At 37.1% G+C, this 16,320-nt stretch overlaps 1 protein-coding gene across 5 annotated transcripts in view; it reads left to right on the forward strand.

Annotated features, from left to right (window-relative positions):
• LOC117177790 overlaps window positions 1-16,320 on the forward strand; it is a 177,961-nt gene that overhangs the window by 86,734 nt on the left and 74,907 nt on the right. For all 5 annotated transcript variants that reach the window (XM_033368714.1, XM_033368717.1, XM_033368715.1 and 2 more), the window contains one exon: window positions 12,463-12,569. In XM_033368714.1, coding sequence (XP_033224605.1) covers window positions 12,463-12,569 — 107 coding nt within the window. The remainder of the gene's footprint in view (window positions 1-12,462; window positions 12,570-16,320) is intronic.

The following is a 16,320-nucleotide window of genomic DNA, read 5'->3' on the forward strand; positions in this document are numbered from 1 at the left end:
TACATACATACAATTTCATGCAAGACGGAAAAATAGACATTAATTGATTATTACAAAAATGAGAATATCCTCCTGCATCCCTCGTCCTAATACATGTAAAGAAGGACATGTGACCTAGAGACATTCCGGGACGTAACACCTCCCTCTTTACGAAATGTCGTTCCAAAGGGCGATACTTTCGGTATCGACAGAAGGTATAAAGCTAGCAATCGAGATCTACAAAAGTCCTGGAATGATGGTGAGAGTTTACATGTGGTTTAAATTTTATCAAGATATGCATCACAGTATACCCTTCTTGATTGAAAGTTTGTAATCTAGCTATTGCACAAATATGTTAATTATTAGATTTGCAGCTAAACATAGTAAAATTCTTATTTATGAGTGAAAAATTACATTGTTAACTGGAATTTTAGCACAAGAAAAGCGAATAGTTACATGATAATAAATCAGTAATAGTTCTATTAGGCATTCTTTCATTCTGCATATTAATAAGCGTAATTAAAACATGATTAATACACGAATTGCACAGCAATGGATTAAAAATTCACAGTGAGGAATCTTGTGAGAGAGAAGCATAGGACAAATTCAAAAAGCATACAATTATGGAGTAAAATACCTAATTCCTAAATGAGTGGATGCAGGATGATTAGAATTTAATCAACTTCAGAGGTATTCACGTGAATATTCTTTCTCGCTGATTTGTTTGTTTGTTCCCGTTGCCCGGCTTGACTTTCTTTTCCGCGCGCGATAGCCGAAGCATAAACGATTTCGCGGTCTGGACGATTCAGATTTATTTGAAAGAATAGGATGCATAACTGAAAAATAGGATGCTGGTTTTGAAAAAACCAAAGTTATATCGCAAGTTTTCTATTGTGTGAATACTAATAAACGGAATTAAATAGACAAATTGAAAAGTAAAATTTTTGGAACAAAAATTCTTATTTTACCTCCCTCTTAAGTGTGAAGTGAGGATTCACCTCCCTCTTAAGACGTTAATCTGGATTATGTTCTCCTAAAATCTGGAATGTGGCATCTGTGAACAGAAAACTTGTAAAGATTGTTATTAGTGTTCTAAGAATCGGATTCATCGGATGAGTCGAAATAAAAATGTCTTATTTTGTCGATGTGCTTCAGAAATCTCTTGCCAGAGTTAGGGTCCTTTAATACGACGTTGTTTTTGTTGTGATTCTCGACAACTTCGAGTGGTCCGTCATAATAGTGTTTGAACTTATTCTTCCGCGGTTCTCTCAGGTATAGGATCAGATCACCTGACTCAAACTGTTTGTCGTTCAAGTTACGGTCATAATAATGCTTCGAACGAATCTTTGCATCGACAAGGTTATTAGCTGCAATCGCGCGGACTTCGTCAAGATGTGTGATTAAATCGCACAAGTAGGTGCCATAAGTCTCAAGAACTTCCTCAGATGGAAAAGTTGATGGTAGCCGCGCTTCCCTACCAAACACCAAGTGGTGTGGGGAAAATTTGGTACCTTCGTGCACCGTAGTATTATATGAGAGCATCGCGAATGGGAGAAAAGTATCCCAATCTTCGTAATCTCCCAGATAATGCTTTAGGTAGTCCGACAATACTTGATGACTTCGCTCGAGACTGCCATTCGTCTGTGGACGATATCCAGATGTCATTAACTGCTTAATTTTAAATAGTTTCGTGAGCTTCCCGAGTAATTTATTTAGAAAACTAGTCCCTCGGTCAGACAAGATAGCTCTTGGACATCCAAATACCGCAATGAACTCTCGGGTAAAGGCATCAGCTATAGTTGTAGCACGGATATCTGGCACCGCGATTGCGAGACAGTATTTAGTGAGGTTACATTGCATCGTTAAGATGTGTCGATTTCCATTTAGCGTGACAGGCAGAGGACCTACGGTATCCAAACATACTTTGTCGAAGGCATCGGCTGGTGTGTCGGTGAGTACCATGGTCTGCTTTGTTTTAATTCGAACTAATTTGTTCAACTGACAACTCCGATAAGATTTGAGGATTTTCTGTATTTCCCTAACCATGTCTGGCTAATAAAAACGTTCACGAACTCGACGATACGATTTCCTACAACCTTTGTGGCATCCTGCTAGACTGCGATGGTATTCCTTCACAATTTCTTTCTTTTTCTCAGGCGGCGGTGTTTCCACCTTTCCGAGGCAAAGGGTCACTCTAAGGTCAGCTTCGGAAAATACCCTTTCTAGCCTATTTCGAAGTGTATTTTCAGGAAGTTTATCGAGAGCGTAATCATTCTTTGGAATTCTAACAGACTTAGCATTTAAATGATACATTGCGTCTTTCAGTCCATTAATCGCAATATAGAGATCATCCTCAGCAAGTTGGTCGAAAAATCGGTCACGACAAACCAAACTGAAAATTTTTATATCTTCATAGTCAGACACGATAACTGAGCCTTTGTGAGGCTTTTGTTTTTTAAGGCTTATTTCATTAATATATCCTAAGTCTGTCAGAAGTTTTCCTATCGCGGTTGATAGGTTACAGTCAGCTGAGATAAAGTGTGCATAATTATCTCTAGCCATTACAAGAGAATCGTTTGTGATAGAAATTCGCGTTCCTATAATTTCGCGTGGTAATTGAACCATAGGATAGTCGCGTGGTGGAAGTAATAAGGGTTCAGACGGGATAGTTTCGTACAGTCTGAGCATCACAGACTGTTTCTCCTTGCGCTTATGTGCTGGCGAATGAGGTAAAAACGTGAATTCGCCATTTTTATCTTTCGAAGCGCTTTTAACGATCGGAGTCACGATAGGAGTTGATTGAAAAGTTGATGAAAGGGTTGAGATGTCGCGGTCTGCGGATTTTTAACAATTTCTTCTCCCGCTTTCGCGGGAGTTTCGTTATCAGGGGTTGACGGCATGACAGTCGGTTCATCTTCATTCTCAATTTTACTGTAAATTGATTCAGAAACTGAAGGGTTATCTTTTGGTGGAAGGATTAAAATAGCAGCCTCTTCAGAAAGAAGCACAAATGCTCGGAGAGTGACGTTCTTATTTTCAAGAGATGTTTCCACCACTGTATTTTCCGCGGAATCGGAAGATTGTTGCGGTGAGGCTGCTGAGTCATTTTCGGCGACGATTTCAGCTGGGTCAACGTCAACGACCATCTCTATCGGAGAAGATTGAGAAAATGATTCATCTCTAAATAAACTCTCGATAGAGGTGGGCTTTCTACGGAACGAAATCGGGAGAATTTAATCCTCGTCATTTTCATAACGCAGCATTCGTTTGTGCAGAGGTTGTGACTTTCTTGGAGTTAGTCCTGAGTTTGATTCCGATTCAGAATCAGACGATGAACGCGCTAGGCTACGCTGCCGTCGAAACGACGGTTCTTTATAGTCGGGTCTCGTTCTTGGTTGATTTCTCAACCGAACGCGTGCGGCATTTCCTGATTTCTCTGAGTAAGGGCCTAAATTTTCACACTCTGTTGTTTCTGTGACTTCGCTGGAATTCTTTCTAGGTCGACCGCGTTTTGTTTCTTCGGTTACGGGATTTAGAAGTAAAATTCGAATCTCGTGTATCGCGCACGCATCGGCCTTCTGCGGCGGGTTCCGAGAAAGTGCATCTGAATTTTTATTTGTTTTTCCGGACTTATAGACTATTTCGTACCGAAAATCACGTGTTTTAATCTCCAGCGCATCAGTCTCGAGGATGGATCCTTCACTGAGTGAAGCCATCTTAGAGCCTGATGACCTGTGATTACCATAAAGTTTTTCCCATACAAATAATATCTAAAGTGCCGGACAAACTCTACAACTGCCAGGCACTCTCTCTCTCTCGGTAGTCGAGTAGTTTCGCTCGGCCTTGTTAAGCAATCGTGACGCATAAGCAACAGGTAGGTCATTTCCTATCTTTCCCTGGCTCAAGACTGCACCGATTGCATAATCTGAAGCATCTGTCGTCAAAAGGAAGGGTTGCTCAAAATCAGGATACTGAAGGATAGGCACATGTGTTAAGGTAACCTTCATATCGTCAAAACTTTGCTGCTGCTCTTCGCCCCAATCAAACAATAAATCAAGCAATGAAATATCAAGCAATAAATTTCCTATAATATCCGACCAATCCGAGGAATTGTCTTATATTCCTCTGATTTTTCGGTACAGGAAATTTCTGCACAGCTTTGATTTTGTCTGGATCGGGACTAACACCATTTTCGGAAATGATATGACCCAAATATTTAACTTTACTGGAAAGAAAGGCGCATTTGTCTGGCTGAAGGCGAAGGACAGCCGCTGATAGTCGCGTAAAAAGACGTCGCGCCCTGCCCGTGTGATCTTGGATGTTTGAAGCAAAAATGATGATATCGTCAAGGTAGACGAATAACTCCGTCCCCTGGAGTCCCGTCAATACACGATCCATCAGGCGTTGGAACGTAGCTGGAGCACCCTTGAGGCCAAAAGGCATTCTCAAGTACTCATAGTGGCCACGATCTGTAAAAAACGCGGTCTTTGGCCCGTCAGCAGGGTTCATTGGTATCTGATGCAACCCACTGGCGAGATCAAAAACCGAGAAATACTTTGCTTTGCCTAAATTGTCGAGTATTTCCGTGATGATGGGGATTGGCTACGCATCTCCCACGGTTTTAGCATTCAAAGCTCGAAAATCGATTACCATTCGCCACTTTCGGTTTCCTTCAGCGTCAGGATTTTTAGGAACAATCGAAAGAGGCGAATTGTAAGGCTAGTTTGATTCTTTAATCACACCGAGCTCGAGCAATCTCTCTATTTGCTTTCTTATTTCCTCCTTATGGACAGGCGGATAGCGATACTGTTTTGTCACCAGCGGTACATCGTCCGTGGTGGGAACAGTATGTTGTTCTAGGTTGGTACCTGGGAACTCATCGCCTGGGAGGAAAAACAAATAAGGAAACTCCTCAATGAGTTTGATCACGCTCTTTCGTTCCTCGGATGGCAGATCCTTGACGCCCACGAGCTCGCAAATACGACGCACGCGTTGTCTCCTTGAGAGTCGCGGACCCGAACGTTTTTTCATGATTTTTTCGAGCTCCTCATCGGAGTCTGATGGAGATTCTGTATCATAAACATCATATGGTATGATTGTTTGGGGAGCTATCTGTATATCGACATCTTCATAGCCGACGTTAATAGCCATAACACAGCATTGGCCATTTTCATTGGACACCGCTGAGTTACCGATAATAACACCTTCTCCGGCATCGATAAGTGGCAGATAACCCTCCTTACAATCCTTGTTTATGACCTCGATGGAAACGACATGTCGAGTTCGCGCTGTAAGCGTCAAAACAGGTGCTTTTAGCGGGAACTCGTAAGCTTCATGGTCATACCGATCTGCAAAATTTTGCGGGTTAATGAAGGGTATAGGAGTGATTAGTGGGCTCCTCGTAACAATTGTCTTATGATAGTATGAAATTGTTACTTGTTCCTGATAAAAGTATTCTCCGCCGAGAATACCATCATTAGGAACTCTGAGGCTATTTGGCATCACGTAGAATTTTACGGGTGTATCAAATACCTTTAGGATGGCGGATCCATAAGAAGGTATTGATCCTTCCGTGATTCCCGTAATGGTTATTCGCTCGTTGATATTCACAGGAGTGTCTGGTTGCAATTGATCTTGTTTTATCAAGTTCACTGCGCAACCTGTATCAACGAAGAAAATACCTTTACTATCCTTCAATTGTCCAACGTTAACCTTGACAACTGGGCAGCGGGAATAACATTGCTGACACCTGACTGCATAGCGACCACTGCAATCCTGGCAGCCCTCGTCTGTGCGCTCGCCGTCGGGTTCGCATGGCGAGCATCTTGGGAGTTTAAATGCCCAGAAGCGCTCTTTCCGGTGAACTCTGGCGTACCTTGATAAGACGGAGAGGGAGATCGCAGTTGGACTGACGGAGGTGCTCGGCAGGGGTTTGCGGGATTTCTACAACGAGAAAGTTCATGCCCTATAGCGTTGCAGAATACGCAAAACAAGGCTCGATTCGCCTCGGATCTAAAATTGTCACTCCAGGTTACATTTTTATTCCTTGTTTTGCGATTTTCGCACGACAGCGTTCTTAAGGCCGGATGATAAGGGTGGTCGCGATTCAAGATGTGTACGGGGTGATTTTCGCGATGATAGGGGTCGTATTGTTGAAAATCGCGATAATTTGATTCCGTATATGATTTATGTGAAGATGGTGAGGGGGATCGGTGATAATTCTCGCACGTTTTAGGGTTATGGTAGCGTTTGTACGAGGCCGGATAGCATGAGTATCTAACCGCGGTTTCGCGCGTTTCCAAGCGTTGCCGTGATCAACGCTCTTCTTTGCGAGCTTCGTCGAACGCATGTTCCAGCGTAGCAGGTTTTTTTTCAGTTACGCGAATTTCAATTTCTGAGGGTAAACCGTCTAGGAAGCTACCCTTCGGGTTAATAGCCTCAAATAGAGCATCCGAATGCGCTTCCCGATCAGTGCCGGCGAGGCAAGACTTTGCTCTACGTACCAGATTCTGTACGCGTGCGGCGTACTGAGATACGGTCTCTTCAGGAAGCATCGCGACTCTTGCTAATTGCTGATGATAATATTTGAAGTCGCGACCGCTTGAAAAGTTTTTCTTTACATGTTTTAAGAGACCCTTTATATCATTGAAATTGTACCCGTCGACTGATTCCTTAGCGGCTCCCTTTAATTTCGCGATGACTCCGCGCACGAAGAGCTTTTTATCACATTCTTTTAAAAAGAGATTTTCCGCGTTTTCAACGTTGAACGCGAAAGTTCGCAAGGCCGGTCTGTATCAATCAAATTCAGGAACACTAGATAACGCGCTTTGATGGTACATAACACATTGTTCAATATGTTCCGAGACTAACCCAGAGATGGTGCTAGTAGTACCAAACTAACAACGTTCTCGTAGAGTACGAACCTTCACATGAAACGTGTAAAAATTTCACGTCGATTGGACCACAAACAGCAGAGTTATCGAGGTTAGAGTAAAGTCACTTTGTAATTTGTTTGAAAAATGGAACAAAGCGAGTTTCGCGTGTTGATTAAACATTGCTTTTTAATGGATAAAAACACCGTAGAAGCCCAGCAGTGGCTTGAAAAACGTTACCCGGACTCCTCTCCATCCAAGTCAACGATTTGTCATTGGTATGCTGAGTTTAAACGTGGTCGTACGGACACAAACGATGCGGAACGTTAGGGTAGGCCATTGGAAGCCGTTACACCGGAAAATGTGAGTGAAGTTTTAAAAATCGTAATGAAAAATCGCAAAGTAAAGGTCCGTGAGATTGTAGAGATGACACAGATATCATCTGGAAGCGTATTTACAATCCTTCATGAAAAATTGAGCATGAAAAAGTTTTTTTCCAAGTGGGTGCCGCGATTACTTTCAATTGAACAAAAAAAGCAACGTATCGACGATTCAGAGAGGTGGTTATCGCTATTTCCTCGCAATAAAAAGGATTTCCTGCGTCAATACGTGACCATGGATGAAACATGGATACATCATTTCACTCCGGATTCGAATCGGCAATCATCTGAGTGGCTCAAGGCTGGCGAAAGCCGCCCAAAGCGTCCAAAAACGCAGCAGTCTGCTGGCAAAGTCATGGCGTCTGTTTTTTGGGATACACATGGCGTCATTTTTATTGACTACCTGGATAAGGGTAAATCGATCAATAATGGTTATTATATTGACTTGTTGGTACGTTTGAAGGAGGAGATCGCAGCAAAACCAACGCACATGAAGAAGAAAAAAATCCTTTTTCACCAAGACAATGCACCATGCCACAAGTCCATGAAAACAATGGCAAAAATCAACGAGTTGGGCTTTGATTTGCTTCCCTACCCCCCGTATTCGCCAGATTTAGCCCCTAGCGACTACTGGCTCTTTGCTGATCTCAAAAAAATGCTCCAGGGAAAAAAAATTTGGCTCGAATGAGGAGGTTGATGAATAAAAATGATTTTTGAAAAAAAAATGTTGTTTTCGTTGTTAGTCTCGGGACTTATTGAACGATGTGTTAAACAGAGTACCTGCGTCGGGGGTTGTCATTTTTAAACGATTTTTTTTTCGGTCAAAAAAAAACTTGTGAATCAGGTAAAATTTGTTGTGAAATTAAAATAAAGAATAAACATTCAAAAAAAAACTAATACCTCCCTGTTAGCTTAGAGGTAATTGAAAACAATCGTTTAGGAAACTACAACCAAAACTAAATCAAAAAAACGTGTAATGACAGGTTGGGAACAGTTTCGCGGGATCAAACGACTAAGTTCTATTTTAAAAGTAGATAAAACTTCAAAAATCAATTGTGAGTAAAAGAAAAAACGTATCAACATTCGGCTAAAACTGAATTGACGATCAGACTTTAAAGTAGTTAGAAATGCATTTTTAGAGGAGTAAAATTCTGAGATTGGAATGCAGGTCAGAAACAACAAATTTTCTAAGACCAAAAGTCGATTAAATTTCAAAAATCCATTATGACCGGGAAAATATCAGTTTTTAATAACGGTTTTCGAGAAAATTAAATAGCTTTTATTAACTTGAATAATAATATGGAATATTAAATTTCAGTACGCCTCGACAATAACCGAACCGAAGGGTAGGGGAAAACCCAAGCAAATCCAGATTGAAGTTTCAGCCTCATACATACATACATACAATTTCATGCAAGACGGAAAAATAGACATTAATTGATTATTATAAAAATAAGAATATCCTCCTGCATCCCTCGTCCTAAGACATGTAAAGAAGGACATGTGACCTCGAGACATCCCGGGACGTAACAAGACTTTTTAGTGCATATGAGCGCATTGAAGGTTATGCCAGAAGGACTGCAGAGAGTCTTAAGATTAAATGATTTTTTTTCTTTGCCCATCACTTCGCACAATGTTAAAAACTCCGTATCGTGTACAATTTTCAAGATTTTCAAAAAAATGTTGGTGGTGCATATGAGCAAATTTAAAGATGAATTCCTCCCTGTCCATTATTCTTGATTTAATATTACTGTAGAGGATTTGACATCGACCTTAAACTGTCCCCACCCCCTCCACTCCCTCTAATGAGACCTTTTTTAATTAGGTGACAACGCGGTTATCAGGGTGGTATTAAATTTTTGTTTGGTAGCGCTTACTGGCGCATTCAGAGTTCTTTAAGATCATTCGGTCTTAAATTTAATTTTTAAAATGAAAAATCTGGTTGCCTCCCCCCCTTCCCACTGAGTGTAACACTTGCTATAACTCTTAAGTTTAGATTGTTTATTGAATTTGCGGCGCAATTCAGTAAACTGAAAAAGGCTAAATTTATAAGTGGGGGGTGGGAGTGGCGCAACTGATCACTTGTTTATTACATAACAAGAAAAGGATTTAAATTTCAAGATTCAAAAATCATATTCTAGTAAAAAGTTATGAATTGCAAACAATTAGTTTTGTAATGATTTAAAATGGCAGACCTTCAAGTTGCATTAATTTAGAATAAAAGTATTGTGAATTAATCGAACTTGATTCTAATGAAATAGTCAAGAAAATAAATCAAAAGTCTTAAAATTAAAAAAAATATTATTGCTATTCTATGAAGTAATTAAAAGCACACAGTTAACTTAAACAAAATTTTTAATAACTTATTATTTAGAAAATAATTCTTTAATAAATTAATGTTACACTTGATGTGGCGACTAGATCTGAAACAAATTTTTGTGGAAGGCGCAGAATCTCACGCAAGAAAGTACTGATATAATATTTGAACGAACCCTCGAAGGTTTCGACAATTTGAAAATCAAAACCTCCAAATTTCCGTAATTTGAAATCGAAAGCCTTCCATTTATAAGGATTGGAAATACTCATAATTTTAAATGGGAATTACAGAAAGTGCGATAATTCTGAGCTGGCTAATAAAAAGTTGACTTAGTGGACGATTTAAAATTAAAAGCGATTATTTGAAATGTGATTGCAGCGACTAAAATTTGCAACGAAAGAACTAATAAACAGAATTCAATTGAATTGTAGCTTGAAGTATTCATGTCCTAAGGCAATAAGAACTAACGCAAACAAAATATTAATCATTGATATCACATTTTTTTGGAATCATAATTTTTGGATTCTCGAAATTTAGTACGAATTTCTTCTCTTCTACGTCGAGAAAAGTTGTTGCGAATTTCGTATAGGATGCTATTTCTACTTCCGTCAGCAAATATGTAATGCGATATAGGCACAACAAGCGAGTCATTTTTGCATGAAATACTGCTGTTATAGTATGACAGTTATCGGAGTCAAAATATTCAAACAAAAAGGAAAAAAGCATACCCAGTGAGTACGTATTACACACGTTTTTAATATTGATTATCGTCATATTGAAATCGCTCAAATTCGTACAAGGGAAGTACGGCCCATGTGTTGCAATTTAAGTATGATAAGATTCCGTGCGAAATTCGGAACAAATTTTTCTCGGTGCAACATCGATAAGTTGTTCGGGACCACGAGACCGAGGCAGGGGTCGAAGGTAGCGAAATTTGGTACTGTGCCATCAACTAATCGACGATGTCGTTAACAGGTTGATCGACCAACTGTCGTTAATTACGAAAGGTTATGTACATAGCATGTCAACAGTATTCGTCGAACTAACTGAAATATGTGCCCAAACGAAAACTCGAATAATGAGTCGGAAACCATGAAAATAGTTTGACATCTCTTATCAATGTTTACCTGTCGCAAATATAACACTCAGTCATTTTGTTCAGAAATAATGCCTCATATTTGCATACATTATTTTTAAAGAGGATAGGACATACATGTTTTTTGGTTTATTTTTATTTCATGAAATTGTTATCCCCGTTTAAATTTAACAACAACAATTTGAAATATTTGACATTTTATATCAGTTGGAAAAATAAGACATAGGATGACAGATCTATTGTACGAACTACAAATTAAAGAACTTCTTAAGAAATTCGAACGGTTTAACTACTGGGCGTTCATATGCCTACCCCATGTTAATCTGCAAATGCTTTTTAATTACTATTCTTATGTCTAAATCCCAGTCTTTTGTGCATAGCAGTATGTCATTCAATATATTATGTAATGAACTATGGGATGTTCCTGATTAAAAAACTAGAACCAATTCATGCTTGAAACCTACGATAGAAATCTTTTTGGAATACATTTGAAAACTTTTCTCTTAATTATTTTATGTACTTAAATTCAGAATTTTTAACTTATTTCTAAAATCCTGGCTTTAAAGTTTGCGTTTTCCAAAATGTTGAAATCCTTAGTTTTATAAACAGAGTTGAAGTTGCCCTAATATATCATGTCATAAATACGAGTATATCACGAAATAGTTTTCAAAATAGTTTCTTGGGTTTAAAATGAAAAAATTCCATGGATATGAAAATATGAGGCACAGAGAATTTACGTCACATTTTGTAAAGACTATTTGCACAACCAATCCGTCGCCTTGTGTATATTGCATAATTTAACATAGAAACTGTCACCTTAACAATTGATTCTTTAAATGTAATTAACGTATATTTATTTTAATAAAAAAAACAAGAACGTATGAAATTCAAGAAATTTGTTAGAAAAATATGCACACATTCATCTTCATAAAAAGTACCTTTAAATAATAATCGCCAAGAAAAATATCTTTAACAACAATCTTTAACAAATTGTATTTTCTGTCGAATGTTGTCAAATCAAAAGATAATTTCAGATTAAATTTCAATACTATAAAACGTCCATCTTCAAATCAGTATAAAAACAATTAAATATTATTTTATTATTTCAATTGTAAATTTTAAATCTTTTCTGAATTGAAATTTGTTCCAAGAAATAATAATGACTGCGTGAAGCATGTTTTTGATCTTCCCTACTGAAAATGCCTATATAGGTACCTATATAGAACCCTATATAGGAACGTACATATGATCCTACATGGGAACCTGTATAGGATCCTATATGTTTCACCTATATAGGATCCTATACGGGAACCTATAGATGCCAACTATAGCAAATGACATAAGATCATATATAGGTGCCTGTATAGGACACTCCCTAATAAGGTACCTAATGGTACCTACTGCTGCGCATCTGGATATGGTCCCATGCAGGAACATATACAGGAACCTATACAGGATCCTCTATAGGGTCATATGTAGTTTCCTATGGGAGGCACCTATAGGTGAAATATATAAATTCCTATGTAGGGTCCTATATAGGATCCTGTGTAGGCTCCTATGTAGGAACCTTTATAGGAATTTTCAGTAGGGTCTTTATAGTTCATATGAAAAGCTCTCTGTCATCGTGAAAACTGAAAATATCCACAGATTTTAAAAGCCTCAGGAAGAAACTTAACGCAAAAAATATTCGCAAAAGCCTCGACCCCGCGCGCCGGATACGTGAGAAAAAAAGAAATAGATGTGGAAAAAATACAATCCAAAGGTAACAAATTGAAATCGAGTTTACGGTACCTTCATGTGAATCTCGTGGGAGTTTAGGTCAGTCTTTGGGGTCGACGACAAGTCCCACATTGGTCACATGACTTCAGTGAAGCAATCAGTACTGGATGGCACCAGCAAATGGTCTGCGAAGATCGCCATTACAGGTTTGTCAACTCGCTGTGCTCTCGAGTCGTGAACATATTGCCAGCTGACGTATATATTCGTAATTTGTATAATGTCTCTGTCGTATGTTTGAAGCTTCCTTCATCGGCGAATAAAAGTTATCGCTCGGCGGCTGCAGCTGTTCTATATATATTTTACTATATGCACATACTCATATTTTTAATCATTTAATACATATTACGATACCTTGTTTATTACTGTACCATTTTTCAGCATTATTTTCCTCAATGGATATTTTATAAATGGTACCTTGTAGCCTTTACATTAGGGTGGTTCTTATTAACTGCGTTAATTTTTGTTTTATTAAAAATGTTGCACTCCCATCCTACCGCTTAATATGGTTATACATATAAGGGAAATCAAATGACTACGAATTTGTAATTTTATTCGATAATATCCAGGTATTGTTATGAATGTTTTGGATTTTTCAATATACTCAATCGAGACTACTGCCAAATCAGTCCAAGAAGAGCCTTTGCAAGCTTGTATGTAACAGAAAATGCTGCCTTTATACTCTTTATCCATTTTTAATTGTATTCTTAAACCCTTCGTCCGAATGGTCAATGATTTCACATACGCGGTCCGCATGGTGGGTATTTCATGCCTATGAGGTTTTTGTAATGTTATTTTTATTATTAAAATCTGTCAAAATTTACAGTTATTCTCCTGAGCCTATAAAATAAATTGCGAGAAACAATTTTTCTATTGCCAACTTTATGTTTTTTTAAATTAATTATTCAAACACATGTTCTGAAATATAAAAAAGCCCTGTGCCATAGAAGACCCACCATACGGACGAGGGTGAATAATAATGATAAGTAATAAGTAATAATAATAATAATAAATAATGATAAAGGAAAATATAAATAATAATACATATTATAATAATAAACATTATTACAAAATGAAAATAAGCAATAACAGTAAGTTAAAAACCATCTAATCTTTGTTCTAAATTTCTCAAAGTAAAATTTTCTAGTTATGTTTTATATTCAATTCTGAAACAAATTGTAAAGCAATAGAAGCTCAGATTAATGACAATAACAAATTAGGGGAAAGAAATTGTAAATATTTTAAAAACAAGACGTATTTTTATTTTTTTTTAAAACAAGTAAATAAATTAGAGCAGATTTAAACTATATGCGATCTCAAAACATATGAACAATGAATATGTGTTATAATCAACAGACGAGAATTTATCATTATAATGAGTGATCAACCCTGCGAAAATGACCATATAACTCGGATACGTTACTCATATAATAGTATAAAACAATCTAATGATATTAATCGCTCAACAATTAAAATACAATTAGTACAACATTCCTTGGTGTGATTTTCTGCAGCATAATATTAGTATCAGAATATATTTCTCGGTTGCTGTTGTTACTAAAAAAAGAATCAAAATTTAAACATTTTTTAAACCCAACAAAAAATTCAGCTGAAAAATTTGCATTTTTTTATATTGTTACGAAAAAATCCAAAAATGTTGCTTCTTGTACGGGTCTCAATTTTTTAAATTATATGCTTGAGTTTAATACATGCGAAACAAGATTTTGGGTGAGTTTAATTTTAATCAATTAAAAACGTTATCTAATTATCAGCATTTAAATTTCGAAAAATTCTTTTCTTGACATTAAAAGCTGTTTTTCTTCAAACTAGCTTATCATATTAAAAAATGTGTGGAGTGAAGCCCATTTTTCAGATTTCTATTTACAACTTTTGTTCACCTTTTATTATGTTAAAATGGATCATTTATGTTATACATAATAATTTACTTAAATATTCAAAATGTCTCATAACTTACGAAGACATTTTTTATTTATATATTTACCATATATATTCGGAACATTTCGGGATATGCGGCAAATTAAAATTTAGTGAAAATTAATTAAATTAATAAAAATAATCGAATAGTACAGAAAAAAGAAACCTGATGGGATTAAAAATTTTGTTCTGTTCAAAGGTACAATGAAACTTTTATGTTTTTACAAGTTAAAAATACAATAATTGTAATATCCTAAAAATCGATAAACATTAGAATTGTGAAACACTTATTGGAACTTTTAAAGTCTACAAATTTGTATAAAATAATTTTTTTGCAGATAAAAAGATGGTTTGAAATTGTAAAGATGCCTAGTGGATATTATAATTACAACATTAATGTGAATTATAATATAAAAAAATTATTTAAAATATACATATATATTTAAAGGCGGTGCAAGTCCCATGAATTTTAACAGATATTTCTCATAAAAAATACGTTTTTGTAAATTTTATTCAGAATCGTTAGTATTAGGTAAATCGAGTTGAAAGTCAACATTACCCTTCACGATTAGCTTTAGAATACGAATAATATATTACTTTTTAAATAACACACCCATAAGTATCTTTTATAGGGCCCCTGAAAATTCGATAAGTGAAAAAAGGGGTTTGCGAGTTTTTGGCACTAATTATGAGTTTTTGACCGTTTTTAATGCAAATTGTTCCTAATACATAAAATACTATCTTGTACTGATAATTAGATGCGTACATTTTTTACCCATTTGTTATTGTTTTTTAGAATAGAGATAAAAATTCGCGGTTTAAAAAAAAATGTTTACTTATTCTCCAATTTTCAATTAGGCTGAGGTAATAGTTGATTAATGTTAAGACACTAAGAAGAGGCGTCAGTAAGCGCGGCAGAGGGAGAAAGGAAAAAGGGTGCGAACGAAACACGAAAATGGGAATCTGGGGGGTAGATAAATTAAACGAGTTTAAACAAAAGATGGAAAAGGAGAAGGTTAGGTATGAAAAAGAGAAGGAAATAGACTCTTTAGTTGAAAGGTTGAAGGGGTCCATTGAAAAGGTAAAGGATGAGCTGGGTACTAATGAAGAAAGAGTAGGGGGAAAGAGAGGCTAGTGGAACGAGGAATGCTGGGAGAGTAAAGAGAGAATAAAAGAGTGTGTGAGCAAATGGAGAAGAGGGGAAATGGAGAAGGAGGAGTATAACAGGAGGGAAAAATAACATGAGAAGATGCTGGAAATAAAAAGACAGAGGGGAAATGAAGAATTTAAAGCAGAGGTAGAAAAGCAATCAAAAAAGGTAGGGTGTGGGATGTGATAAATAGGGATAGAGGGGAAAGGAAGGGCGTTAACGAAGAAATGGAAATGGAGGAATGGACGGATTATTTTAAGGGTCTATTAGGGGCAGAGCAAAATAAGATCAATGGGGAAAAGTGTAGGATAGTTTAAGGAGAAATGGTGGAAGGGAACGAGATAACAAGAAAAGAAGTGGATGAAGCAATAAATAGGTTAAAAAGAAACAAGGCGACGGGAGAAGATGGGATGGAGAACGAAGCGATGAAGTTTGGAGGAGAAGGGATTAGGGATGGGATGTGGAAGATCTGCAACAAGGTATGGAAAGGGGAAGATTGGCCGGAAGAGTGGACGACGGGACTGGTGATACCGCTTGTCAAGAAAAGGGAAGGAAAGAAGGTAGAGGAATACAGAGGGATCACTCTCATGTCAGTCGGCTATAAAATGTATGCAGAAATCTTAAGAAATAGGTTGGAGAGGCAGGTATAACAAAAAGAAAGTATCCCACATAATCAAACGGGATTTAGAAAAGGAATGGGAACTATAGACAATATCTACGTACTTAACTATATAGTTAACAGAAATTTGGGGAGAAAGAAAGGGAGACTAGTCGCTTTGTTCGTAGATTTCAAAGCAGCATTTGACTCAGTGAAT

This window comes from Belonocnema kinseyi, chromosome 8 (genome assembly GCF_010883055.1).
Source record: "Belonocnema kinseyi isolate 2016_QV_RU_SX_M_011 chromosome 8, B_treatae_v1, whole genome shotgun sequence".
Classification (NCBI taxonomy): Eukaryota; Metazoa; Arthropoda; class Insecta; order Hymenoptera; family Cynipidae; genus Belonocnema; species Belonocnema kinseyi.